At 45.9% G+C, this 25922-nt stretch overlaps 1 protein-coding gene across 2 annotated transcripts in view; it reads left to right on the top strand.

Moving 5' to 3' along the window:
- Positions 1-25922, top strand: part of GABRR1 (gamma-aminobutyric acid (GABA) A receptor, rho 1) — a 30309-nt gene that overhangs the window by 3435 nt on the left and 952 nt on the right. The window contains exons 2-9 of one of the 2 annotated variants that reach the window (XM_009333089.1): positions 11464-11517; positions 13278-13384; positions 14757-14824; positions 18446-18669; positions 21907-21989; positions 23212-23352; positions 23824-23976; positions 25587-25783. In XM_009333089.1, the coding sequence (XP_009331364.1) occupies positions 11464-11517; positions 13278-13384; positions 14757-14824; positions 18446-18669; positions 21907-21989; positions 23212-23352; positions 23824-23976; positions 25587-25783 (1027 nt within the window). The remainder of the gene's footprint in view (positions 1-11463; positions 11518-13277; positions 13385-14756; positions 14825-18445; positions 18670-21906; positions 21990-23211; positions 23353-23823; positions 23977-25586; positions 25784-25922) is intronic. The other variant, XM_009333090.1, reaches the window with a different exon arrangement.

A 25922-nucleotide genomic window follows, 5' to 3' on the forward strand; every position in this document is an offset into this window, starting at 1 on the left:
CCCCTCCGTTTTCCCTCCTCCAGGGGCCAAGCGCCAGCCACCAGTCTTGGCAGGCAGCACAGGCACCTGCTGTAGAGACCTGCCACCTTGGGTGTGCTGCCAGCATCCTGCTGTCCCTGACAGACATGTCCAGCTTTGCTCCTGATTCTCATGGTGCAGCTGATGGAGGAAATACACAAGCTTTTAGCTTGTTTCTTAGGATGGTGCAGTTCTGCAAGTGTTAGTTTCTTCCAAGGAGACTCACTTGCTCTGAACTCTGCTTTCAAACAAAAACTCACCATTTGCTCTGCAGTTTTCAGCCCCAGGGCTTGTCCTTTCACCTGCTCGTATCCAGTTGATCCCACAGCCTTTGCACTCCTGCTGATATGGTGAATGGGGGGCCGCAGGGTTAGACACATTCTCTGTCACAATTTTTGGCTCTGCAGGTAGCCCAAGGTAGCCATTCTATCATAAGACAGAACAACCTTGAAGAAGGTGAGCAGACAGGCATGGCTTTCCCCACAAGAATTCATGCACGCAGCATGGTGCTTTGGGGACTGGGTTTACATGACAGGAATTTTGCAAAAGGTCCCAAATTATCCCTGAAATAAAGTTGATGAGGCTTTAGGACACAGTGCAGAGTGTGACAAGAAAATGGCAAATAAGTGTAGGTCAAAGTATGCATATAGTCACAATGAAAACAGCAAAGTAGATCGCTTTATTGCATGGGACTTATCACAGAGCCCTCCAATATTGTAATTCCCTGTAAAAATGTCTGTGTGCCAATCAAAGACTCAACTACTTATTTTTGCTAATCTCCAGGACAAATCACCTCAAAGGAATTTCACTTGAAAGAGCAGCACTATAAAAATAAAACCTTTCTCACCTTGCAGACCTGTTCACAGTTTGCAGTCAGCCGTGTGCAAATCCTGCAGGGCTTGCAAGGCTTTTTAATCCTACTAAATCCACAGTGCCAAAACTCTTACAGGAAGGAGCTGAGATCCGGAGCACCGACAAGAGGGCTGTCTGCTGCTTTCCCAACTGCTCAGGCTCTTGGAAAGCCACCAGGCTGCACGGGGGTCACTAGAAGGGTACAAAGGGTCACTAAAGGCCACAACACCATTATGCCAACAAAAGGGCCAAAGCCTGTGTTGCTAATTAGACTTGCAGAATCTGCAAGAGAGGATGAGCAATAGGAAAAGAACTGGCCTGGAGCTGAGCCCAGGTTGTTCTGCCGGAGCTAACTGTTGGGAAAAAAAATCTCTTTTAACACTAAAATCTCCCTGGACCGCATTATAACCACCTTTCAGACAAACAACTGTCAGCAGAAGAGATTTCTCTGTACAAGATTTACGGATCACGTTTGTTTAATCTCAGCTAAGAGACCCTCTTTGTGTTTTTAGTGATGTCCCTACTATTCCCTGGCCGTGTTGTAATCATTTTGCCTCACTCTGGTCTCCAAATAGCAACTCATTTTCCGCCCCTCTGGAGCTCCCTGTCCATGTTTCTGACAGTAAGAGCTATCTTTTACAGCAGTTGAATGACATCCTCTACAATAAGCCCTGGGCTTGTTATCACAAGGTCTCTTTCATGGCCAAAGATCTTTCTCTTTACAGCATTGTCAGATGTTATTACAATTAGTGACACTCTTCTTAAGTGGTGGGAGCCACCCTGCATCATTAGGGCTACGGTTCCTTCCCGGTCCTTTCTCAAAGGCTCAGCATCATACTGAACATTCACAGCTTTAAAGTTACCTTCCCTTGCTTTTGTTGAATTTGGATAGGACTTCTGTGTTGTCAGCTCCTCCATACCCGGGCCACGTTGTGCATGAGCCCTCTGTACTCTATAAATCACACATGGCTATCCTGGTACCCTCACTGAGGCTGCCTCCTACCTGTAGGGCAGCTCCTACCTTCTTGCCCTCCAAATGCTTTCTCTGGCCTTATAAATTCATCCCTAACAGGATTTCTTCCTTTACCTCCCAGCAATCCTTAAGCTGTTCTCTTGTCCTAGACTTCTGCTCTTGTATCTTATCTTCAGGACTGATCCTGAAAGCATTTATTTGCATGAACAAAGCTTACTAATGCAAGCTTTCTTTAGATCAGATCTTCAGAGTGCATAAGCCCATAAAATGCCCGTTGAAAGCATTGCCTATAGAAGCACATTATCAACAGAGAGCCAGATCCAGTGGAGTGCTGAGCACCTGCAGGTCCCAAGGCACTGCTTTTTAAGATCAGCAGTTTGCGTTGTGCCTTGACACCATATGCACCAGCAGTGCTGGGTATCAGGAGAGCAATAAGAAGCCCAGAGTGGGCTTCAGGCCAATGCAACTGTAATCTCTCCATCTCCCCTGTTGGTAACTTGCCTTTCCCTTTCCTCCTTTCACCTCCATCTCCTTCACTCCTTTTCTTTCTCCCTTTCAAGGTTCTTCCTCTTCTCCAGCTTGCTCTTTCTCTTTTTTGTCCCAAATTTTCTCTGCCCTCTGCTTCATCTGCCTCATTTATTTGACCCTAGGCACAGCCATTTCCCCTGCCACACAGTTCTGCCAGATTTTCTCCAGTTGCTTTTAACTTTATATTATTCTGTAACTTCCTTCTCTCCTCTGGCAGCTGTTGCTGCTGTCTGTCTTACCTCTTCTTCCACTTTCCAGAAATCCTTTTCTTCTGTCCAACAGCGCTCGTCTTCTTTATCTTGCTATACATTAACTTATTTTTCATTATTGCTTTGCTATTTCTCTCATTTTTCCTTTCCACCCCTGTTGTTCTTTCAAGTAACTTCAATCCTGCATGACAACATTTCTTGGAAGTCTTGTGGTTTTTTTCTCACAACCCAGACAAAAGTGTCCTCTTTCTGCTTATCATTGCAAATAATGATGCTTTGAAAATGATATTTTCTACTTTCATCATTATCACCAGCCTCCTTTTATCCTTTCTAGAACTTATTTTGGGTCTACACTTCACATAGCTTCCTATCTTTGTTGAGGTGATTCATGGCAGAAAGTTGTCTCTACTGGTACTTCTGTAGCTATGTTCATACAACCATGTACTATGCCACTGATGATAACATCTCCAGTCAACGTTGCCACCATGTAACTTGCTCGGGATCAGCAGCTTCATATTGTCTTCTAGCCCACCATTACTCCAATGTGTTTTATGAGCTGGTGTGAGAAGATATAACAGACTCTAAAACCCCATCTGCACCCAACAAACAAAACCCCAAACAGACCCAAAGATACTGCAAGGCAGTTTCCTCCCTCCTGAATACATATAAATGGTTTAATTTCCTGATTCAGGGGTTGGAGTCACATCTGAAATGCTCCTGCTGGTCTGTCTTCTATAAACTGCCCAGTCATCTTCCAAACTCACTTGTGTTTTTAGCACTCTCAGCTTTCAGTGAGAGTGAATTTCACAGTGTGACGACATGCCATGTTTATGTACTTCCTTTCAAATGTCTTCTCCTTGTTATGTGTTGTGGAAAGCCTGGAGCAACAAATTCCTGTTCACCTTCACCGTGCCACTCCTGATTTTATACCATTGCACCGTATCACTTGGCTGTAGTCTCCCTTCCCACCTGGAGAGCTCTGCTCAGCCTGCCTGGAAGCCCTCTCCACCTCCGAGCTCTCTCTCCTCTTGCTCTGCTCTGTTTTTTCCAACTCTGGGCATTGGATATGTGAGATGTGGGCAGGCCTTGGTGCTACTAATAGCACTGAAATTCTTTCTGTTTGGTTTGCTCCTCCATTCCCAATAACACCTAACCTCCTGTTTGTTTTTTTGAGCGCTGTGGAGCATTAAGCTGATGTTTGCAAAGAAATAGCCACCATGACACTGAGACCTCCTTCCTAAGCAGTAACAGCTGATTTGGAGGCCATCACTGTCTTAACATTGTTTATGAAAGTACATTGAAAAAATGCAAAAATACAAAGTACAAAACAATGTATGCTATTCTGAATTTACCAGCACTGAATTTCTGCTGTCATTTTATCTGAACTTACTTGGCATCATGAGGTCCTGCTGTAATTCTCCACTCCCAGTTCTGATTTTGACTACCTTGAACGGTTACATATCGTCAGTAAACATTGTTGCCAATAATTATTCTTTTCTCCCAAATAATTTATAAATTTATTGAACAACAGAGATCCTATCATAGATTCCCATGGGACTATACTGAAAACCTTTCTTCACAGTGAAAACTCTCCATTATTCCTTTTGATTCTTATTTTGCAACCATTCACATGGAGGGAACTCCCCTCTTTCTGACTGGTTGGTTTCTTCACAAGCCTCTGGAAAGGGCCTGTCAGCACCTTTTTGGAAACTGAGGTACATTGTGTCATCTTGATCACCCTCATCTACAAGGTCATTAACTTTTTAGAGAAGTGTATCATACTTATAGTGCATAACAACCCTCAAGAAAAGTCATACTGTCTCTCGCTCTTCTTCAATATATACTATATTTATCTGGTGTCTACCATTGGTGTTTTTTACCATGGTTGTAGTTAATTTGTCCAGTGGAGCAGTCTGTAGCTTCTCAGATTCCACTTGGAGCTCTTTCTTTGTCCAAAGAAATGGAAAATTGTTACCTTCCACTCCTGTGACACCAAGGACAATTTAAATGCTGGTTCAACAGTTTCCTACTTGGCTTTCTTCTGGGTGAAAGACTGGTGACTTGTTATGGTTCAGTCAATTTACTTTAAATCTGTCTCTGGTCCTGTGCCAATATGAATATTTCTTAACACTGGCCCAACAGCAGAATTATTACAACTCTGTATTTTTTGTAGTGCAAACCAATTCCTTAGTTGTTGATATTTTTAATTGCCCTTATAAAGACAGAGTGCTTTCACTGCTGTAAATAAGGAACTAAGACAAGCGTAGTATTGATAATTAGCTAGTTATTCCCCATTCTGCATTTGTACAATTATTTTTCTGTACTCCATGCAGTTCTTTGTATTTTCTTTTACTGAAATTCATCTTACTGACATCAGAGCACTTCTCCAACGTGTTAAGGCTGCTTTGAATTCTGATCCTAGACCCCAAATTGTCTGTTTCTCTTTCAAGCATGCTGTCATGCACGAGTTTTATAGTTCTGTCATCTGCATTATTATTGAAAATACTGACTTGTAGTTTCCAGGATGAAATCTGTGACCTGTCATTTAATGTCTCTTGACAGCAAAGTAATGGCAGTTACTTTAACCACGGTCTTTCAGCCATGCTCAAAGTCACAGTTTCATCTCAACCGTATTTCCCTAGTTTAGTAATGAAATATTAAAAACGTCAGTCAAATCTACTTTTCCTCCTGCTTACACTAAGGCGGCCAGTTACACTGTCAGAAAGGACATTAGACTGGTTTGACATCAATTATTACAAAGTTTCACATTGAGTGATCTTTATAATCTCATTATCCCTGGGGGGGGCAGACAAATGGATCACAAGTTTGTCCCACTTTCTTTCCAAATATCAAAACTCCAACACCCTTCTTTTGTCCCCTGCTTAAAACCAGGTTTTGTGTTCACTCTCACCCTCTCTCAGGGGTATCACCCGTCTGTGAGAAGTCCTTGGAGGTACTCGTTTACGGCTCAGAGACTGTAACAGCTGGTGCTCCCAGTGATCCCGGGGAATCAGCCATCAGCCATCAGCCTCTGTTGACTTAAATACCTCCAATTTATCTAAATATTCTTTAACATGCCCTTCCCTGATCTGCACTGTGCTGATATCTGCTTACAAGTCAAGTTTTCTTTGAAGACTGGGGCAGACATGAAACCTTTCAGCATGTTCTGCATTGCCCCATTAGTTGCTCCCCTTCCCTTCATCCATTTCTCTTTTTCACGTAGCTGACCCCCAGCACCGTGCCTGCCTCCTCCTCAGCTGGCAGGATGGACCTCAGCCGTGCTCCTTCTCTTCCCTCTGACTCTTCCTTTCAACCTGTATAACACAAAACTCAACAAACACACACCCACTGGATGCAATTTCTGCCACATAGGGGCACTTTCATTTTTGCAACATCAGGTACAGTGTCAAGACCTCAGGTGGCATGACATTTCTGTGAATAATTAATATGTACAGGTTTGTTTAATTTTTTTTCTTTTGCCAGTGTTTATGTCCAGGCAAAGAACAAAGGAAGTGCAAAATTTAAAGGGTGTATATATGTCTCCTGCCTCTGTGTATTTTGCATTCTGAGATTGATCTATATTCAAATAATACTGGGTTAAAACGGGGTTCTCACTGAATTTTCTGTATCACTCAAAAATAAGATAGTAAAACAGCTCCGAATCCCACTGTTTCTCAGACTTTGTGATGTGAACATCGAAAATAGCGCTCTTTCCCCATTTCTTTTCATAGATTTAACCACCTATAACAGCAATGGGTCACCTTTCTTCACCATCTTTAAACCTAAGGACACACGACCCAACATAATTACAAGCAAACAAGGGCTTGCCAAATGCCAAGATAAAATACATTTTGTGATTAATTTTCCTCAGTTTTTAGTGGCTGGTTTACAGCTCACAACTTTGTAACTCTCCCCATTTGAGTACAAATTAGTGGATTTTTACCCTACATTATCCTTGGGAATTAGTATGCTACACAGTGGATCATGTCTCCTGCAGTGCATGACACTGGGTAAGAGCAGCTTCCTCCCGTTGCAAGTTTGCTCTCTCCTCTCTCAGGTGCTGGGTGGTTTTTCTCCCCGTTTAGGCTACCTCCTGCAAAGCACTTCTCTGGGCTCTGGACTACCTCTCAGTCTTCACCCAGACCTGCTGCACCACCTGTCCACCAGCATCTCCTGCTTGCTGAGAAGGTCTTCCCAATTCATTTGCAAGTCAAAGGCACTGCCCCAAAACCTCTTTCCTTCCTTTGGGGCACAGCCTGGGAGGTTCTTTAGCCCAGCGAGGCTCATGCGTCTACAGGGGCCAGGCAGGATCTCTGTCCCGCACTACTCTGCGGTTAGGGGACACCCCTACTCATGCAGGACTGTCCGGGGTGTCCGTACCCCAGGAGTCATCCCACACAATGATCATCATTGGCACTGTTTGAGCCTGATGTCTCCTCTCTGCTCCTTCTGACATCTTCCCCTCTGGCCTTACCCAGTGTTCCCCCTCCCTCCCCATCTCCGCCTATCCAGCCTCTTTTCTCCTCAGTCTCACCCAATGCATAGGCTCTGTCACAGATCCAAGCTCTCTTTGCCTCTGTCCCACTTTTTCTCTGCAGAAACCTTCTGTATGTTAGTGCGTACAAACCCCGGCCCCTTCCTGCCTCTCCCACATTCCCTGACCCAGCACACCCCGCCTGGTTTCTGCCTTTAACATGGTGCTGTTGTGGTGTGAACCCAAGTCACTAACTAGTCATAAAACAGAGGGAGAAAAAAAAGCTAGTCAAATATTTAGGTATAGGTCTTTAATAAGACCTTTACACTTCTCACAGCTTTTTAGTAGTACCAATAACACCTTTACTATTCCTGTGTCCTCCCCTCCAAAGCTTTGTCCCCTGCAGGGAGTTGGGCTGCCTCTCCTGCTCTTTCCTGGTCCTTCTGCCTTGGGCAGCGTTTCATCAGGGCCTTGCCCAGCCATAATTTTACAGGCAGACGGAGGAGAATGCAGCTCCTGCCATTCTCCTGCCCAGCATGGCATGAAGGCTGTGCAGCATAGAGGGTGCAGGATGGGAGGCACCGCACAAGCTGCCCACCAGTGTCCACCCAGGGACGGGGAGCCCAGAGCCGAGTGCCATGGCACGGCTGGCAGGGATGAGGGAGTTTTCATCACTTTCATTACTTTCCAATTAAAAGTCCTGGTGAAAACTGGCTCAGCAAACTTCACACTCTCCCTTGCCTTGCATTAGTGGTAGGAGAAGCTGTGGATCAGCTGCACCGCAGCACAGCGTGAGCTGCAGAGCTTGTATCTGACAAAAATAAACGTGTGGTGGTTTCAGAGGGTAGGCAGGAGAGAGTCCACAGTGTCTGCACCGGAGAAGGGGTGGAGGCATCACCCAGGCATGAGATAGGCAGAGAGGAAACGGGCACCCCGGGTGTCTCTGCCCCAGCCGCTGGCTGCCAGGTTTCCCGGGGCGGTAGGCACCTCCGCTCAGGGTAGGAGGTTTGGGGTCAGTTACAGCCACAGCCCCCAGCCAAAATGTTGCTGATGATGCAAGTAACTGAAGGGATAGAGATTATGCCACAGCCACATCTCAACCATATTTCCTGAGACAGAATCTGTTCTGACATCTCTTCTCTGATCTGCCATCCTCTTTGCAGACCTAAGAATACCGTAAGGGATGGAGAGAACAGACTGTCCCAGAATTTCGTGAAATCTGATAATAGTAACGTTAGTGTTAACCCAGTCTGCCAAACCCACCAGCACCGTTCCTCGAGGATGTCACCCCTTGGACCCAGGAAAGACCATGTGAATCTGGCTCCATTACTTCAGCAACTTACTTTCAGTTTTCTCTTGAGGAAAATACATTGGGTCTTGCTTTTTCCTGAAGAACTGAAACCGTATCTTGATTTCACTCCTCAAGGAAGAAATGTTCTCAGATCCTAATGAGATTATACCAATGAGAGTGTAAAATAGGTCACTGTTTACTACAGGTTTATTGCCTCCCGTAGAGAAAAGAGAGTACAATTTATAGGTGGGAACTGTATGCTGCATAAGTAATTACAAACTAAAATGCTAAGATGGGTAGTGACTTCTCTCACATTTGTTGTGGTTGCTTCCAAAAGCTCTTATTTCAAAGATGAAGAATACGGTAGGTTTTCTGGTGCACGCTGCAAGTGTGGACCTGACACTCCTCTGGCACATGTCCTGTGAAGCTGGGCATTTGGAAATGCCTGCTGGAACCTTGAGATGTCATGGTTGGACTGTCTCTTCTGAAAATCAGACATGGTTATTCCTAACCCTGCAACCCTTCTTGCTGTGTTGGAGGGACTATAAGCGCCATAGTAAATCTCGGGCTTTCAAAAAAAAAGAGTAACTGCTTTTTGCCTTGTGTCTGGAGCGATAGCGATGAAAATCTGGTTTTGCTGAAATTTTTTTTCCCTAGCTATCCTAAGCTTCAGTCGCCTCATTCCCCCCCAGCCCCAGAAAGTCTCAGCCTTTGGGGCAGAGGCATCTCATGATCCCTTGAAGCAGTAGGGGTATCTGGGGGAATAATTATGACTTTGGAGAGGTTCCATCGTCCCAGCTGTCATCAGGGGCCTGAGAGCCACTCTAGCAATGCACAGGGAGCACTGTGAATAAATGCCACTCTGCTCCAGTTGTTGCTTTTTCATAAAGCGTCTCAGTGAGCTGCATGAGCCATGAAATGCCTTTCGGTACTGTAACTATTAGGAGATAAATATTGATATTGGGGGGGGGGGGGGAGGGGTTAATTATTCAGTATATTTTACCTCAGGAGTTATTGGTTAGTTTTAAAGGCAGCCTGTCACCCCAGCGACGGCAGAAGCAATACTGTCACACTGCATGGCAGCGGTGGCAAACAGTTGCTCTGAGCAATCTGTGAGCAATGTCTGGACTGAATCTCCTGAGTGCAGCTGTCTGCCGCAAACGCTCAGGGACAGCAGACGTGCGAGGGTAAGCTGTAGTGGCTTGCCATTGATTCACAGCCTGAACAGGAAGGCTAATGGGGTCCCGTGGTGGAGCTGCCATTGATCACTTAGCCAGAGGAGCACTCCCCAGGAACCGGACCAGAAAAGCTATTTATTGAGTAGAAAGAAATGGGGCTTCAAATTGCAGTAACTGGGGAATGATTTGCAACAGGTTAAATCATTTTGCTGCCACAGGAGGAGGCAGGAAAGTAGAGGAGGCTCGGTAACCTCGGAGCTGTGACAAGGGGAATGGGACTGGCAAAAAGAAGTGAAGGAGCTGAAGCAAAGCACAAATGAACACAGTCCCCTGTGGTGGCTGGAGCATGGGGGACATTTTATGCTGGTTTGTGATAAGGAAATAAAGTTTAGTTTAGAGGAAGTGGAGAATCACCTGGAAGAAATAAGAGGAACTACCCGGGGTTGCTGGGTGCAGAGGACAGGGAGGATTCGGCCATGAATCCTTGATGGCCATGCCTTGAAGGCTCCCTCGAGAGGCAGGATAGGGCCAGGGCCAACATGAAGCATTAGATAAGTTCTACAAAGAGAAATGAAAATTATAAATTGCAAGAATGCGGCCTGCTTCATCCTTGTTTGAATACCAACATTATTCCTGAACAGCCAAGAGTTTACTAGGGCACTTTAAAGTCATGTAAGTAGGTCAGCTTGTCGTCAGAATCTGCTTATCCCCAAAACACATGAAATTACTTCCTGACGGCCAGCGGATGAGAAGCAGGCAGCAGCGAGACACGTCAAGGGCAGCCCAAGGGTGTATTGACAAGGTGGAAGACTCCAGAAAGTGCATTTTGCATTTGCAAATGCATTTTGCTGCATGATCCCCAACGCTTCGCTTCAGGGCGAGTCAGTGATACAGCCCAGTGTGCCCACCCCTAGTCTGGGCGATGAGGAGGTTGTCTGCTTCTCCGTGGCAGCAGAAAGATGAATTTCCCTCCAATGCTATCGGCTTTCAGAGGGTTCCCAGCCCAGGGAAAAACCGTCCTGCAAAGCTTGGGGTTCGGCCACAGCTCACCAAAGGGACAATGGTGCTCGGGTGATGATACTTGTTATTGCAAAAGGAGTTTTGCCTCTGTAAATCTCTACAGAGGGATTTGAAATGTATGCTAATGGACATAAAGTCTCATTAGTAGAGTTGACTAGGGTTAGTGTTTATTACAGAGAGAAGCTAATTTTTTTAACTTTTAATTAAAGATGAATTAGAACTATTAAATGTTTAAAATGTTACTTTTGCTCAAGCTAGCACTTACATTGCCAGAAGCAATATTTTTTCCTTTAATGGTAAAGTAAAATATTGGCCAAACACCTGAGAGGACTTTCTTAACAGCCAGCTGGGAGAGAGTATGAAACCAGAAACAAATATTTCCACAAATTTTTACTTTTTTTTTTCCCCCTGGAATACTTTGGAAATATTTTCTTCTTATGAAAATACCCAGCTGCCTCTGGTGAGTAGATGCAATGGCTCTGCTCGCCACTGGCAGAGGCCCCCAGGCAGCCCGCCTTGGCCTGTGCAGTGCGGCCTCTCTCCAGGGCCCTTGGCAGTGCTGGCCATGGCTGCGGGAGGAGGGAGGCGAGCCGCCTGCCTGGGTCCTTTGCCAGGCAGTCAAAACCAGTGGCATCCCACCTTACAAAAATCGTCACTCCTCTCTTTTGCCCTGTCCCGGCCGCAAGCCCCCGGCACCCCCACCCTCTGCACCCTCCGCACCCTCCGCCATGCCCAGTCTGACACCGGCCTTCGATAAAAAGGTAAAAAAAAAAAAAAAGGTAAATCCATTTCACACATGTGACAGAAGGTAATGCTGCAGGGATCCGGTGCTTCCCACCACGCTTCCCTCCCGATGTCCTCACCCACCTGCCCGTGACTGCCATGTCTCAGCTCTCCCTTTTCCTGTTGTTTCCGCGCAGCCGGCCGCAGCGGCAGAGACGGGAGGCCCACGGCGAGGCACACAAGCAAGGCAGGTAGGCGAAACCCTCCGGTGGCTGCTGCTGGCCCAGCCCCGCTGGCTGCACCCCATGGCCGGGGTGCAGGGGAGCGGAGGCTGTGGCAGGGGAAGGGGACACCACTCGAGCATGCCAGTCATATTTAGGTAGGAGTCATGCCATTAGCAGGATTCAGTGGGCCCCAGAGGAAGCCACATTGCCTGACACCCTCATGGAGCTGAGGTGTGATACCATGGCCATTTGCCACAGCCCCTTGGGCTTCACATTGCGCTGCTGCACGGTTTGTGTCGCTTGTGCTGTGTGAGCGGGCGCCTTCCCTCTGAGCATCCCTTCTGCAGAGCTGAGCCCCCCTCCGTGGGCTTTCCACCACGCCACTCGTCCTTCCCTCTGCCACTGCTAGGGAGAAAATGCCTTTCTGAGCACGGTCAAGCCTGCTCACAGATGTTGAAGGTTTTGCCAGTGACCTGCTAGTATCGCTCCCCTGTCTCAGCTGGGTATAAACCTTCCCCAATGCACACTCACAATGCCACCGGTCTTTCAGAGGCTGAATTAAATCTAAAGCAGAAGCAGGGGCCACCTTTTAAAATGCCTGAGGGATAATTCATAGCTAGAAGAACTCACTGATGGAGGTAGATGACTCGCCCCTCTTAGAAGTTATTAAACTGAGACCGAGCATCTTTCTAAGATACTCCATAGTCCAGATAAAGCTCTGGGTTTGAGAGAGGAGTCGCTGAGAACACTGCTGACCTCTGTTAGGAGATTGTTGTATTGGCTTCTTGTGGTACAACTGCCCATGAGTCTTTGAGAAGTACAGCATGGCTAAGCAGTCTCATTTAGGAGGAGCTTTATCTTAGGAACATATTCCCCATCAAGTTTCTTTGTTGTCCTGTTTTCCTTTAATCTATTTCTGACTTATCTTGTGTATATTCAGACAAGTGCCTATCTGAGCGTGCTATCTTTTCTCAAACCGAGAACCAGCAAAACCTTTCCTCCCGTTTTTGAACCCTCCTGCCGCCCGAGCAGCTGGCATGCAGCTGGCTCTGAGGGCAGCAAGGCTTCACCTACATGATGGAGCTGCTGCCACCACCATCCCAGCCAAAGGACTGGGGCGCTGAACAGCATTTTGCACCTTGGATGTAGGGGAGGAGCAGAGTGTCCTCTGCCCAGCATTTGGTGCAACTCCAACAGCTTCTGGAATGACCCTCCCGGGCTCTCTAATGCTCAGAGACCTCCCAGGTCTTTAATGCTCATTTTTATCCTCATTAGAAATCTGGAGCAGGAGCTAATCATTTTATCCCAAGTTAGGGGATGGCCTGCCTCCTGGCCTGGTTCCCAGCCTGTCTCCATTTTGTTCCTGGGCAACAGCCAGTAGCTTATTTGATATATTGTTTCCCTAATGCCTGGCCCCATGCTCCATCATAACTCAATGTCAGAAATGCCTCCCCCCCGTTTCCATTTCCCCACTTATCCACACACACTATTCCTCCAGCCCACACTTTTGAATGATTGTCTCCAAACTGTGCTATAAGCAGAGATAATTTTACAGAGACAAAAAGTCACCAAACAAATGTTTTCTCAGTGCCAGAGTTATCACAGGTGCCTAAGCTGTATGCTGAGTGCAGGAATTATTTTTTAATGGCATGCTGCCGACCACTGCAAGCAATCGCATGGTTATGGTCTAAGGGGTAAATGGTCTAAAGGGTAATGGAGCAAAGCGGGCATATACTTCTCAGAGGCACTGCTCAGGGCTCATAGCTGTGCTTCTCTCTTCCTGGTAGCCCAATCCTAAAACGAAGCCCTGACATCACCAAATCTCCCCTGACGAAGTCAGAACAGCTGCTGCGAATAGATGACCATGACTTCAGCATGAGACCAGGTTTTGGAGGTATGAAGCATGCATGTTTGTCACTGTTCCTGTTTTACACTGTCACTTCTTTATACTGTAACACGTACTCAGGTGAACAAGCAGATTGACAAGCAAAGCCTCCTCTGTCTCTAATTTTTGTTATTTTGTGTTGTGAATTCATGACATGCTCGGGGGGATAGGGGTGCAGTGAAATAGCTTTCTTCCTTGGATGAGCAAATAGCATAGTCAAAGGCATGGAAATGTGATTACAAGCAATATAATATTCCTGGTATTCAGTGACACTTTCTTCTGATAAAAATCTTCAAATACACCTAATGCTTATTCCCGGATGATAGGGAAATTCTAAGATTTCATCTTACTATGGTGATGTGTGTGCATAATCAAACCACGTACCATGCTTACTGACCTGGCCGTTTCATTTATAACCCAAAAGAAAATATTTTGACTGCCGTGTGTTAATGCTTGCTCACAGTTTTGTGACTGTGTGCTAGAGCAACCTAAGCTTTCAGGGAAATGGATGAAGGAGAACACATTTTCTTTCAGCCCATCAGATTAGAGAATGTTGTAATTCATCTACCCTTCCTGGCTGACAGATGGTCATTCAAATCCAAGATACCATTATATACTCTGACGGAAGAAGATTTTATTGCTAAATGCTCAATATACCAAATACTGGCATGTTCAATTAATTTAAAAAGGTTTGAGTTTCATAGCAGTCTGCTAATGTGAGCATTATTTGTCTGGACAGATCTCCTGAACTGTAATTGCCAGAGGTATACGAGGGGCTAGTCAAAGCCTGGAGGAGGAAAAAAAGATTGAAATCCCTATTACGTGGGGTCACAGTCGGACCCTTCCCCTCAGCAGCCCCAGGCTCAGTGGCACATGCCTGTGTCCTGCAATGCATCCCCTCCCGTCACCCTGTCTTTTCCACAGCTGAGCACTGAGTGATGTGAAAGCCAAATGCACGGAGTAGCTCTCAGGGGTGTTATTAGCCTGAGAGGGGAGCAGCAGTGAGGGCAAAATTCGGAGTAACTCTCCCACATTCCCTTAGCTGCGCCGCCACTGCTCCCCATGTGAATGGATGCTCTGCTGATGCCCTGTACCCGAGCGCTAGAGCTAAAAGCAATTAAAATTGCTTTTACATTTTGAAGGGACATGTGTAGGATGACACAATAAAAAGGAAAAGTCAGTAATAGGTCAGTCTCATTGCTGATTTTGATTCTTATTAGGAGGTTTTTGTTATGAATTCCAATTGCTTCTACTTTCAATTGGTTTACTGTTGTTTCTATTTCAGCCTGAGCATCTATTTTTATCTCTAAGATACAAAAGCCAGAGGATTACTTTGTCTCACGAGGTTTATCCTTTGTCAACTTTTAATTTTTTCCTTCAGGCCCTGCAATTCCTGTTGGGGTGGATGTCCAAGTTGAAAGTCTGGACAGCATTTCTGAGGTGGACATGGTAAGAGTCACAGAAGGGCTAAGGTCAGATGGGCCCTTTGGAGACCATCTAGCGCAAACCCCCACTGAGAGCAGGGCGGGGTAGAGCAGGCTGCCCGGGGCCGTGTCTGTGGGATTTGAATACCTCCAAGGACGGAGACTCCACAGCCTCCATGAAGCAGATTCGGGTTTGATCTGAATCTGCTGACAATTACTTCTCTTGACCTCATGCTAACATTTAATCTCCCTTGAAGCAGAAGGAAGAAATCTGCCATTTTCTTTTCTCTAGGACAAAATGATACAACACTGCCAAAACTCCAAATGCATTTGGGTTTTCACATTTTCTTAAGAAGTGATAGCATGTTTAAAAGCTCTGAGGAGACCAATTAATGCCCTAGTTTTACGGCACTTTGATACGCTGCAGACATGGTCTCGCTTTGGCCATGCTCTGAGGTGGTCACGGGCCCCTACCTCTCAACCAGAAGCCAAGTAGCCATCCTGACAGCAACACTGGTTCAGACTGGTAAGTCTTGACAGGGCAGCCAGAATGAGCTCAGAGGCGAGAAGTTGTGCTGGGGACCAGTGTAAGGCTCTGTTGGTCCTTCCTGAATCTTCACGCTGATGCTGAAGTAGGATTTCAGGGCATGCAGGACTGATGCTGGTGCTCTGCACAGGCTAAATTCCTTACTGAGTCTCTGTCCTTTGTTTCCTACCATACAATTAGCAATGTGAAAACAGACAGTTTTCAAATGCTCTTGAGGTGGTATGGATTTTGGTCCTGATGATTTTTGCTGGAGGGGCTTTTTTCATCACAAAACACTGCCGAAAGTAAGGTATGATTTTTGCAGGAGATTTTCCATGAGAAGATTTTACATGCATACATGACATGTTACAACAGCCCATGCAGGAGAGCAGGAGCACAGAAGGGGAGGTGGGCATCCATGTACATTGAAAGACCTACACCAATTTTATTCACCCTTTCAAAACCCAGAGCTTTTCAGACCTACCCTGTTAGAGCATCCCTAGTCCCTAAGCAGCTCAGCTTTTGCTTTGGAAGAGAAAAAAAAAAATCACACCCCAATACAGAACATTTTTCAAAATGTTTTGCTGTTACAACAAATGTATCAACCAGCCCTGAAGCTTTCACAGGAAGCCCCAACTTCTATGTGCTCCTAATTAACAATGGCCACAGGATTAAAGAGCCTGTGCCCGACCTCCTTCCATGGGTAAGCTACGAGCATGGTTATGTGGCAGCACAGCTGGCATTTGGCAGCTGCCCCAGTTGCACGCTGCCACTGCAAGTGCATGCAGAGGCCGTGTGCTCCGTGGCCCGTTGGGCTGCTCTCACCACCGCAGTTTCAGCTTTTGAGTGGGCTGGGATATCTACAGTCAAATGACGACTCGCAGGGCGCAGCAGGGTTGCAAAGCCAGGAGGCATCAGGGTGCGCGTTCTCCCCAGCCCCGGGGAGCCCTCCAGCTGTCTCCCCTGTCTCTGGTGCTCTTGGCACCCTGACCGCCAGCTGTGGGTACTTGGCTTTTGCCTCTCCCGGGGTGGTCCTAGACCTTCTGGTTGAGGAGAAAGTTTGTGAAGGTGGCCAGAGAGCCCCTGAAAGGCTTCAGGACTTGAAGGCAAAGGAAAAGATCTTAACTTCCAGGACTTATAAAAACCCTGCCACTCATTTTTTAAGCAAGCATGATGATTTTGAGGAACTTTCCCTGGTTTTTTAATATTGCCCCTTCTCCTTGTGTAACATCGTGTTGCAACACCCAGCAACACAGGAAAAACATTGTAGGGCCTTGGGTAAAAAAAAACATTCAGGGTCAGTTTTGGCTGGTTGCAAAATAACGATGGAGAAGACTATATAGTCAGAATCAATTCTTTTTAACTCATGCAGCTTTAAAGAAAAAGGCCACGGTGTTTTGCAAGACGATTGCTTGCTTTTTAAATGGAGAGATGTCAGTGACAGAGATCTTCACTCTGTCCTAAATTTAAGCTCGAGGAGTTAGATACAGCAATCTTTCCTTTTCTCCTACTTTCTGACTATTTGCAAGAAAGTGGTAAAATAATAGAGAATGCAATAAAATTTTGTTAGGATGTCACAAATCAGATTCTTCTTGTCCAATTGATTTAAAAACGTATAAATATCTATTATGGGCTACTGACCCTGTGTCCAGGCCCAGCTGTTTTACCTGGAGGAAAGATGGGAAGAAGGAAAAAACAGATTATTACCCAGAACTGGAAATTCATTTGCAAAGATAATGAGAAACTAATAGTGTCTCTGAGAAATGGACCAGAAGAAGAGGGAGATATTATATGGTTGTTGCTTGGGGGATTTTCAGATGATGCGTTATAAAATATTGTGATTCCAGTTTAATAGCCCAAACCTAGTGTTAATAAATAATTTCTAAAGAAAGTTGACAATACTTGATTTTTCCACAGCAACCATAAATGTAACTTTATGCAAAAAAGTGAGGCATTGGCTTATCTCTGAAGAACAAATGTCTGCCAATTTATTAATGTTTAAAGGACACATTAACACACAGGAGTCAATGTAAAAGGTTTCCCAGAACTATCTTCTTTAAATTTGAATACAGGGAAAAGGTGTTAAAAAATGCTATAGAATAGATCAAACGAAAAAGAAGAAATTACATGGTCAGTGGCTTTGGGAGCTTCAGCTGGATGCGGTATAAAGCATTTCCAAGAATTATATTGGCCTTTATTGTAATAATAGCATAGGCTGCAACTAACAAATCACTTCTACTAAAAAAAGACTGCAGAAACCCCCATATTTCAAAATGCTTGGAAAGTGTTATGGAGAAAAAATCTAAATGTCAAATAATTTCAAAAAAACTCTCCAAACCCACCTGACTTCCTCTACTCCAGACACCAGGGCAGACTGCTCAGTGTTAGACACTTCCCTGAGTTTATGGGCAATATATTATATTACACTGGAAGATAGCATGCTTATAAACACTTGTGTGTGAGCTTATCTTCAGATACGTGAAGGGTTCCTTTGAAATAAGGAAAAAGGCAAACTCAAGTGTATGTGCCTCTGGGGTCAGACTCCAAATACAACAGACCTCGAAGAGAATGAGCATGCCTCAGATCTGAGTACAATATGTGGGGAGAAAGAGCAAAACCAAACCCATTTCGGTCAAATACTGAGTCAAAAACATTTCAGTGGCTGTGCTGGAGGAAGAGCTCCCACTGCAGCACGCTCCTCCGGCTTCCCAGGGGAAGGTAGTTGCTGGAGCAGCGTGGAGGGCATTGTGGGAAACACTTCTTCACTGTTGGCTCCAGAAATGCAGCATTATAGGGTTGGGGGATTAAGCGGTCGGCAGCACTCTCCACCTACTGCTGCCTTGGCATGTCTGCCTTTTGGTTGCTGGAGGGGGTCGCAGACACCAAAACACAACGTTTGCATTTCAGAGGTGGACTCGCCACCTGGATGGGCTCTGATTTCTGAACCCAGTAAGTTAGTCTGGCCCGAGGAATAAACAAGCTGCAGCTGGTCATGTCCCCTGCAGCTCAGGGAGAGGATGTACCTTCAGGAACGGTGCTTTAGAGCTTGTGGTTTGTCCCAGAAAGGAGAAGTCACTGCTTTGCCAATAAGGTGTTGTGACAGAAGCCTGTTCGTTGCAGGACTTCACCATGACACTTTATCTGAGGCACTACTGGAAAGACGAGAGGCTGTCCTTCCCCAGCACCAACAACCAAAGTATGACCTTCGATGGCAGGCTGGTGAAGAAGATCTGGGTCCCCGACATGTTCTTCGTCCACTCCAAGCGTTCCTTCATCCATGACACCACCACAGACAACGTCATGCTGCGGGTCCAGCCAGATGGGAAGGTACTTTATAGCCTCAGGTAAAGCTGCATTTTGTCAGTGATGTGAGCTATCAGTGGAGTGAGAGAGAAAGTGGTTTAATTGCTTCCTGTATTGTGTTTTTGCATGACTTCATACTAAAAAAAAACATAAAAAAGAATGAATGTGCTGACTATGCACTGACATCTGAGTCCCTGTGCAAGTTCATTAAGTGCCTGTCGCAGGAAGCCAATTTCTATGCCAGTATTGCTGGTTCCACCAGTGTCCCTTCACCTTGTGTGCGTGGTTAGCCCCTGCTGTTGGGAAGCTGCGGCCAGATGTGGCAGTCCCTTGGAGCAGTTCACCGGGGGCCAGCGGGCTGTAATCCCCATGGGGCACTGCAGAAGAGGCAAAGCACTATCTAAGGAAGAGGGCAATGTCTAGTGATAAACAGAAGTCCAGAGCAGCTACAGTTATTCACTTCACTATACAATAAAGTCTCCGGGCCTAACAAAATGTGCAATTTCTATTTGTAAGGTAATTATGAAGAAGTATAAATTATACCGTGCACAACCTTAGCTTTATGATAAGCAACAAGGCAGACTGAGCATCCTTCAGCACATGAAGCGACAAGCTTCAGAGCAAGGGTATATAGTTCCTGGTGACTCACACGTATGCCTGGAGCAACCCAAACACTTGACTTCGACTCTGTGCTTTTTGTGCACTATCTATTTCATGTGAAAGCTCCTTGAAGGAGGTGTGGGAACAAGTGAGAATTTTGTTCTCTAGTTTGAGGGGTGATGCTAACCCTGGCTTTCTCCTTTACTTTCCAACTGGTGGATCAGCTTTGAGAGGAAGATATTTCCTGCTCCAGAGTAACACAAGTGTGTGTGTGGGTGTCAGAAGCAAGGAGGTGATTAAAAAACAATACAGGATCCCACAGACTGCTCTCAAGGCTTCCTCTGACATCCCCCTCCTCAACACAAACTCTTCATGGGAAACAGGCCAGACAGGCTCAGCCTGTGAAACTTTGGGGTGTCTTAGGTGTCAGTGAGAAACTGAGCCCCTCAGTCCGACCCACATGGAGACCCTATTGGGAATGCGCAGCAGCAGGCACCAGGTGCCTGGGGATGTCCATAACTGCAAGCAGAGGCACCCCGCACCCCTGAGCTGTTGGTGTTGGGGAGCTGTGAAGTGTGAGGCAAGGGGTGGGGTGGTGGGCTCAAGGTTGCTGCTTACAGCTTAGACGCCTACTTTCCTTGAATATTGCTGATCATACATCTGAAGATTATTAAAACGGGGGAGGGGGGTTTCTTTCTAATTGTTACTTTCGTGCTTGGAGATGCTAAGTGAGGGCATCTGTCAGTCTCCAAAAGAAACTAAAATCAGTGCTTTTTTTTTTCTTGGCTGCAGCTCCATCCAGTTAGAAAACAAGTATTGCCAAATGACCCATAAAAACCTATTAGAGAGGAAATTGCTGTACAATATTCTGATGCAAGAATGTCGACATCACCTCCACAGAAATGAAATAGCAAAATACGTGATAAATAAACAAAGCATCAGATGACAGATAATGTATTCTGAAGGACAAAAAAGAAGGAAAATCTGACTGATAGGAGGTCGGTAGCAGCAAGATGCATAGATTTAACTTTAACTAGTGATAAGGTTGCAGAACACATTGCTTGGGAAGACTGTGGAGGTCTTTAAAGGCATGTTGGACAGTGACCTTAGGAGTGGCAGAGGTAGAGCTGAGCCTGCCATGAAGTGTTTTATGATTTTATGAAAGGAAGGCAAGCAAAGCAATTCTTTATTGCCTGTGGGGTATCAGTTTGACAAGAATTTTCTTGTTCTCTGATATTTTTATCTTACTGTTCATTGGAATTCACAGCCTGAACAGTGTCTACCTTCTCATTATTAAAGCTTTTTCTTCACTCAGCATATTAGACAAGGTTCAGGTGTTCCTTAGGCCTTCACAAAGTTTGCTCAGGTCCTTAGTATGATAAAAAAAGGACAATAAAATGACATAAAGTTCAGCTATAGCATGCATACCTATATACTCTTTCATTTAGCTGCATGATACCAATCATCTGCGTTGCAAGCATTTATGGTTGTCTAAAGAAGATGGGAACGGAAGAATATCAAACTACTCAGATCCTGCCATGCCCAGTCTTGTGCTTAAACAATTGTCCTGCACAAAATGGTGGTGAACGTCTTGAATAGCAAATTGACAGAGTTTTACCATTTTATTCAGTGGTGACTGCAGGTTGGAGTGCTTTATGAATGCTGGGGAAGTATGAATGCTGATCTCCCCTTAAGAGCAAATGGGTCATTATTGCCTGCCTGCCTTTGCTGAATGCCTTTGCCTGTAGATTATATTTTTTCCTCAGTGTCTGCCTTTTTAAGGTTCTTCGCTAGACTTTGTCTTGTCTTGGAAACCACTGTAGACCTCACTGGCACCTAAACAACAAATCTGAGCCAAGCACTTTCACTCAAGGACTAAATCCAGATAGAAAAGCAACACCAGTGGGAACCCACACATGCAGAAGGACTACTAACATAAGGGACTGCATATTGGTTTTATCATTATGTGACAGATGTCTGTCTACCATTAGTCCTGCTATAATTCATTAATTCTTTCCCCAATATGATTTATACTTCTATTTTCATTTATCTCCCTAGAGTTGAAGCCAGTTGAGTCAAGATTTATGGATGCTTCCAGTGCAAGCACAAAATTATGCTATCAAAAATGAGATAATCAGACTATAGCAAGACCGGAGCTTTTGATTGATGGGGCAGAGCATTTCAGTGCTCTGTTGCATACCAGCTCCAGTCCTAACTCGAGGCACTGCCTGTGCCCTCTGGTGGCTGATAGCCAGGTGTGATCACCGGGTTCTCATTGAGCAGCTGGAAATTCGCAGTGTGTGGAGAAAACTACTTGCACCCCTCATGGCAGCATCTGTTGAAAGCACAGATCTCTGCAGAGAGATTTTTGCTGGTACTCAAAGAGGAAGAAGTGCCCTCTCTGCCCTTTCCCATTGTCTGCTCCAATATTTTTTGTCATCCACTAGCAATTTGTAATGGCCTAACTTTCCAGTTGTCTTTTCTAACACTAGTTTGCAGAGAAGAAGAAATGGCTTTAACTAAAGTGGAATGGCTTTAGCTGAATGGAAGGTATTTATTTTCAGTGGACTGTAACTGGCCAGATAGTTACTTAATAAAAAAAACAAACTCACAGTTTTACTATTTTTCAGTCACATAAGACGACAAGTTTTTAATGGAGTGGTTTTTGTTGTTCCTAGAGTTACAGTAACGGCAATGTGCAACATGGATTTTAGTCGCTTTCCCCTGGACACACAGACGTGTTCCCTGGAGATTGAAAGCTGTAAGTAAAGCAGAAGTGTAGGGGAGCCTAGGGCTGCACCCCGTGGGCACCCAAACTGTATTTAATTATATCAATAATTATACCAATAATTAAACTTCTACTATATTCATGGGAGCTCTAACCAAAGTCATCAGACTTCAACACTGAGAAAAAATCCCTGCCCATATTTTTTCACTAGAATTAGACGGTGTTTGCAACAATGCAGTGTTTTTAAACACCAGCTGTGAGCACTGTCTTGCCAGTGTCCCCAAAAGCCAGCCAGGCTGCCCCGCTGCCACCCCATCCCCAGAGGACCTGGGCCACTTGCCTGCATGCCAGCCGTCTCCAGCAGCACCCACTTGCCCAGGTGCCCTCAAACACATAAATAAATGGCCCTATGCCCTTCATGTGCATCATCTGCTCATCTGTGGTGTAGAAACCATGATGGGGCAGTGACATTAATCACCTTCCTCTTGCGTTTCTTACACCTGTTTGAGATAAACCCAGCTTATACCCACATGTAGCTCCTTTGTCCCAAGTATGATGCGCATACGAATTGGCTAGATTTCATACAGCGGCGTTTTAAACTTTTAGCTTTTTAGGAGGTTTTGCCTTCTCCTTATTAAGCTTGCAATAAGAAATTATAATCTTAATTCTGTTTTAATACATTTATGTGTGATTTTTTTTTTTCCCCTGCCTGGGAAGAACTGCTACTAAACCCATCTGAAAGGATCAACATTACTGTATTTCCACATGTATTAAAAAACCAAGACCTGTAATGTTCACGTGTGCATCACAGGCCGAAAGTTTACCCAAGAGTTTTTCCTCCTGCATGCCTCAGACCATTGACAGATTGTTCCTCCTGTTACCCCAAGCAGGCTCTTTCCCCTAAGTCTCCTTTCCTTTGCTTCTGATTTTAGGACATTTATAAGGGACAGTTTTTCAAGTTCTGTTGCAGTGGGTTACCTGACACATGGGTTATGTCTATGAAATTATGATTAGAGAAATAAAAGGGTTTACAAAATGCACCAGGCATCAGAACTGAGGGCTGTGGCAATGAGCTAGTCCATTCCTTGCCACAATCGTACCCACCATCGTCGTGGCTCTCAGCTGGGCGGTGGCATTTGGCCTTTTCAACCGGGACATCACAGGTAGCCTGGAAGGTGTGTGGGCACACGCTGGGCTGTGGGTGCGATAGCAGCTGGCTCAGTGCATTGCACCGAGGTTTGCTCTGCTCCCCTAGATGCCTACACTGAAGACGACCTCATGCTCTACTGGAAGAATGGGAATGATTCCCTAAAAACAGATGAGAGGATATCGCTGTCCCAGTTCCTCATCCAGGAGTTTCACACCACCACAAAGCTCGCCTTTTACAGCAGCACAGGTGGGTGCCGTAGTGCCTGCCAGAGGGTGGGCTGGGGGAAGAAGGGGTGTAAACCATCCCTCTCGACCTTGGCCATGGCGGATTGTCCATGGGGAGGTCTCCCTGTGGCCCATCAGACCTGGCTCTCTTCCATGTTGAGGCTGCTGTCCCTGACACAGACTTCCATCTTGATGGTTACGTAGTCTGGAAAGGCAATCCCTCTTCAAGATCACACCAAGCTTTAACATGAGTTAAACTCTCTGGGTACACAGGTTATATTATTTCCTCTGGAAGATGTGGTCCTGAGAGATGCTTTGACTTTGACAGTTGGTTCAGTAAGGAGTCTTTTCTGTAAACTGCAAAGATCTGTGGTCATTAACTGTGTTTTTCTTAAAAGCAAATGAGGCGCTATTCCCCTGACACAACATCACCTTATCTGAAAGTAGTTTGATGTTGGTGTGACTTCTCTTTTTCCTTCTCTCGGTTATATAGGGTGGTACAATCGCCTCTACATAAACTTCACTTTACGCCGACACATCTTCTTCTTCTTGCTCCAAACCTACTTCCCTGCCACCCTCATGGTCATGTTGTCCTGGGTGTCCTTCTGGATCGATCGCCGAGCAGTTCCTGCCAGAGTCCCTTTAGGTAAACACAATCCTGTAGTCAGCAGACCTAAGAGACTATTGCTGCAACTGTGGCCTTGACCATCAAGACAAAATCCCCCGTGCTATGCAGTGCCCCTGCATTGCCTTGTGGCATGGACATCAGCTATGCCACACCTGTCCCCCCCGTGCAGGGGACTGGCCATTGTACAAACTCTCCTTCTGCCCTGCAGCGCCAAGCGAATTGCCTTCCCTGCTTGCACAAGTGCTAGCCGCACGCGGTGCAAATCAGGGAGCAAATGTCCTGCTCTGCTTTTATTGCTGTTAACAGTGACATGGCACAGAAAGAGCCAAAGTGTCAGTATCCTTCAGAGACTTCAGTGAGCGAGAAGGTGAAAATCAATACTAGTAGCCCTGAGAAAATTTCAGTTTATTGAGTTTTGTTAGAGGAGGGAGGGTGGCGGAAACACAGTCAGCTGAGCTGTGTTGTTCAACTTGTTAAATGAGTTTACAGTGCAGTGTGAGGGATTCAGCTTCCCCTTCTGCAGCATCCTTCAGACAGATGAAGCAATATGCCAGAGGAATCACCGTGGGAGCAGAACTATGCTATGGACATAAATCTTCTTCTAAAGCAGATGCTTTGCTCTTAGCAAAGTGCTGTTTGTATTTTTGCAGACCTTGAGCCCAAGCTTGCTTCTGCTTATTCCAGGCAACACTCCTCAGGATTTTTATTGTTAAAATCATATTCCTCAGTGGAGAGGATATATACACGCATAACAGAGATAGCAAGGGGCAGTTATCCACGTCTGTGTTTAGAAACAGCATCCATTGCCTTGAGACATCATTAAAAGGAGCATAAGGGTTTGGGCCATAGCTTTTCGAGAGATGTAGGCACTACCTTTAGCAGTATATTTTAGTGCCTGGATACTCCTGTGAATTCAGTCCTTTGTGCTTATATACATCATTTCAACTTTCAAAGGGATCATTACCGGGACATAATTAGCCCCTGGAATAAGAGGGTCACAGAGAGCCTCCCTCAGAGCTAAGATAACTCGGAACCTACAGGGGCTCCTGCCCTTGTTGATGTGCTCATTGTGCTCACCCATGGTGTAACATGGGGCAGCTTTGCCCTGTGGGGCCCCATTAGCCCCTGCTCTTGCTCCAGGGAAGAAGGCACAGACCAGCTTGGGAGCTGGCTGGTGACTTCCCAGGAGCAGACAGAAAACACAGGCTTGGGGAACCTGGTGGAAGCAGCAGCAGCAGACAGGCTTCACTTGTGCCTGTGCTGCAGAGGGGGCGAACTAGAACCTCAGCTACTTGTATGCCCCCTCCGGGGAACATCCTGAGCCCAGAGATGGGGCGCAGCCAGCGTGGGGTCAAAGCGCTGCTGCTGGCCGTGGGGTGGGAGGCTGGTGGTGCGGTGGGGAACCAGGCTAGCAACACCCTGAGACCACAACTAGAGCTGTTCTCACCAACCCCAGTAAGAAATCAGGGCTGCCTGGACCCTCCTCAGGCAGTGAAACCCACCACTGAAATGTGAAAAACAATACTGCAAGATAAATTCAAATGTCAGGAAATTGTAATGACAGCTGTATTGTGATGAAGAGTCTGGGCTGAAAGCGCCTCACGGGCTCTCTGCTGGTGTCTTCCCAGGGATAACCACTGTGCTGACCATGTCCACGATCATCACTGGGGTGAACGCCTCCATGCCCCGTGTTTCCTACATCAAAGCAGTGGACATTTACCTGTGGATCAGTTTTGTGTTCGTCTTCCTCTCGGTGCTGGAATACGCAGCAGTGAATTACCTGACTACGGTGCAAGAGCGGAAGGAGAGGAAACTGCGGGACAAGGTGAGGTTTTCTATCTCCGATGCAGCTTCATGCCCCTGGGAAATGGTGTGGCAAATGTCTGGAAATGCTCAAAAGTTTGCAACTACAGTGTGCTGCTCTCAGTTGCCTAGGGAGCATGCAGTGCATGCAAAAAGACATC

Source organism: Pygoscelis adeliae, unplaced genomic scaffold (assembly GCF_000699105.1).
Source record: "Pygoscelis adeliae isolate BGI_AS28 unplaced genomic scaffold, ASM69910v1 Scaffold57, whole genome shotgun sequence".
In the NCBI taxonomy this organism is placed as follows: Eukaryota; Metazoa; Chordata; class Aves; order Sphenisciformes; family Spheniscidae; genus Pygoscelis; species Pygoscelis adeliae.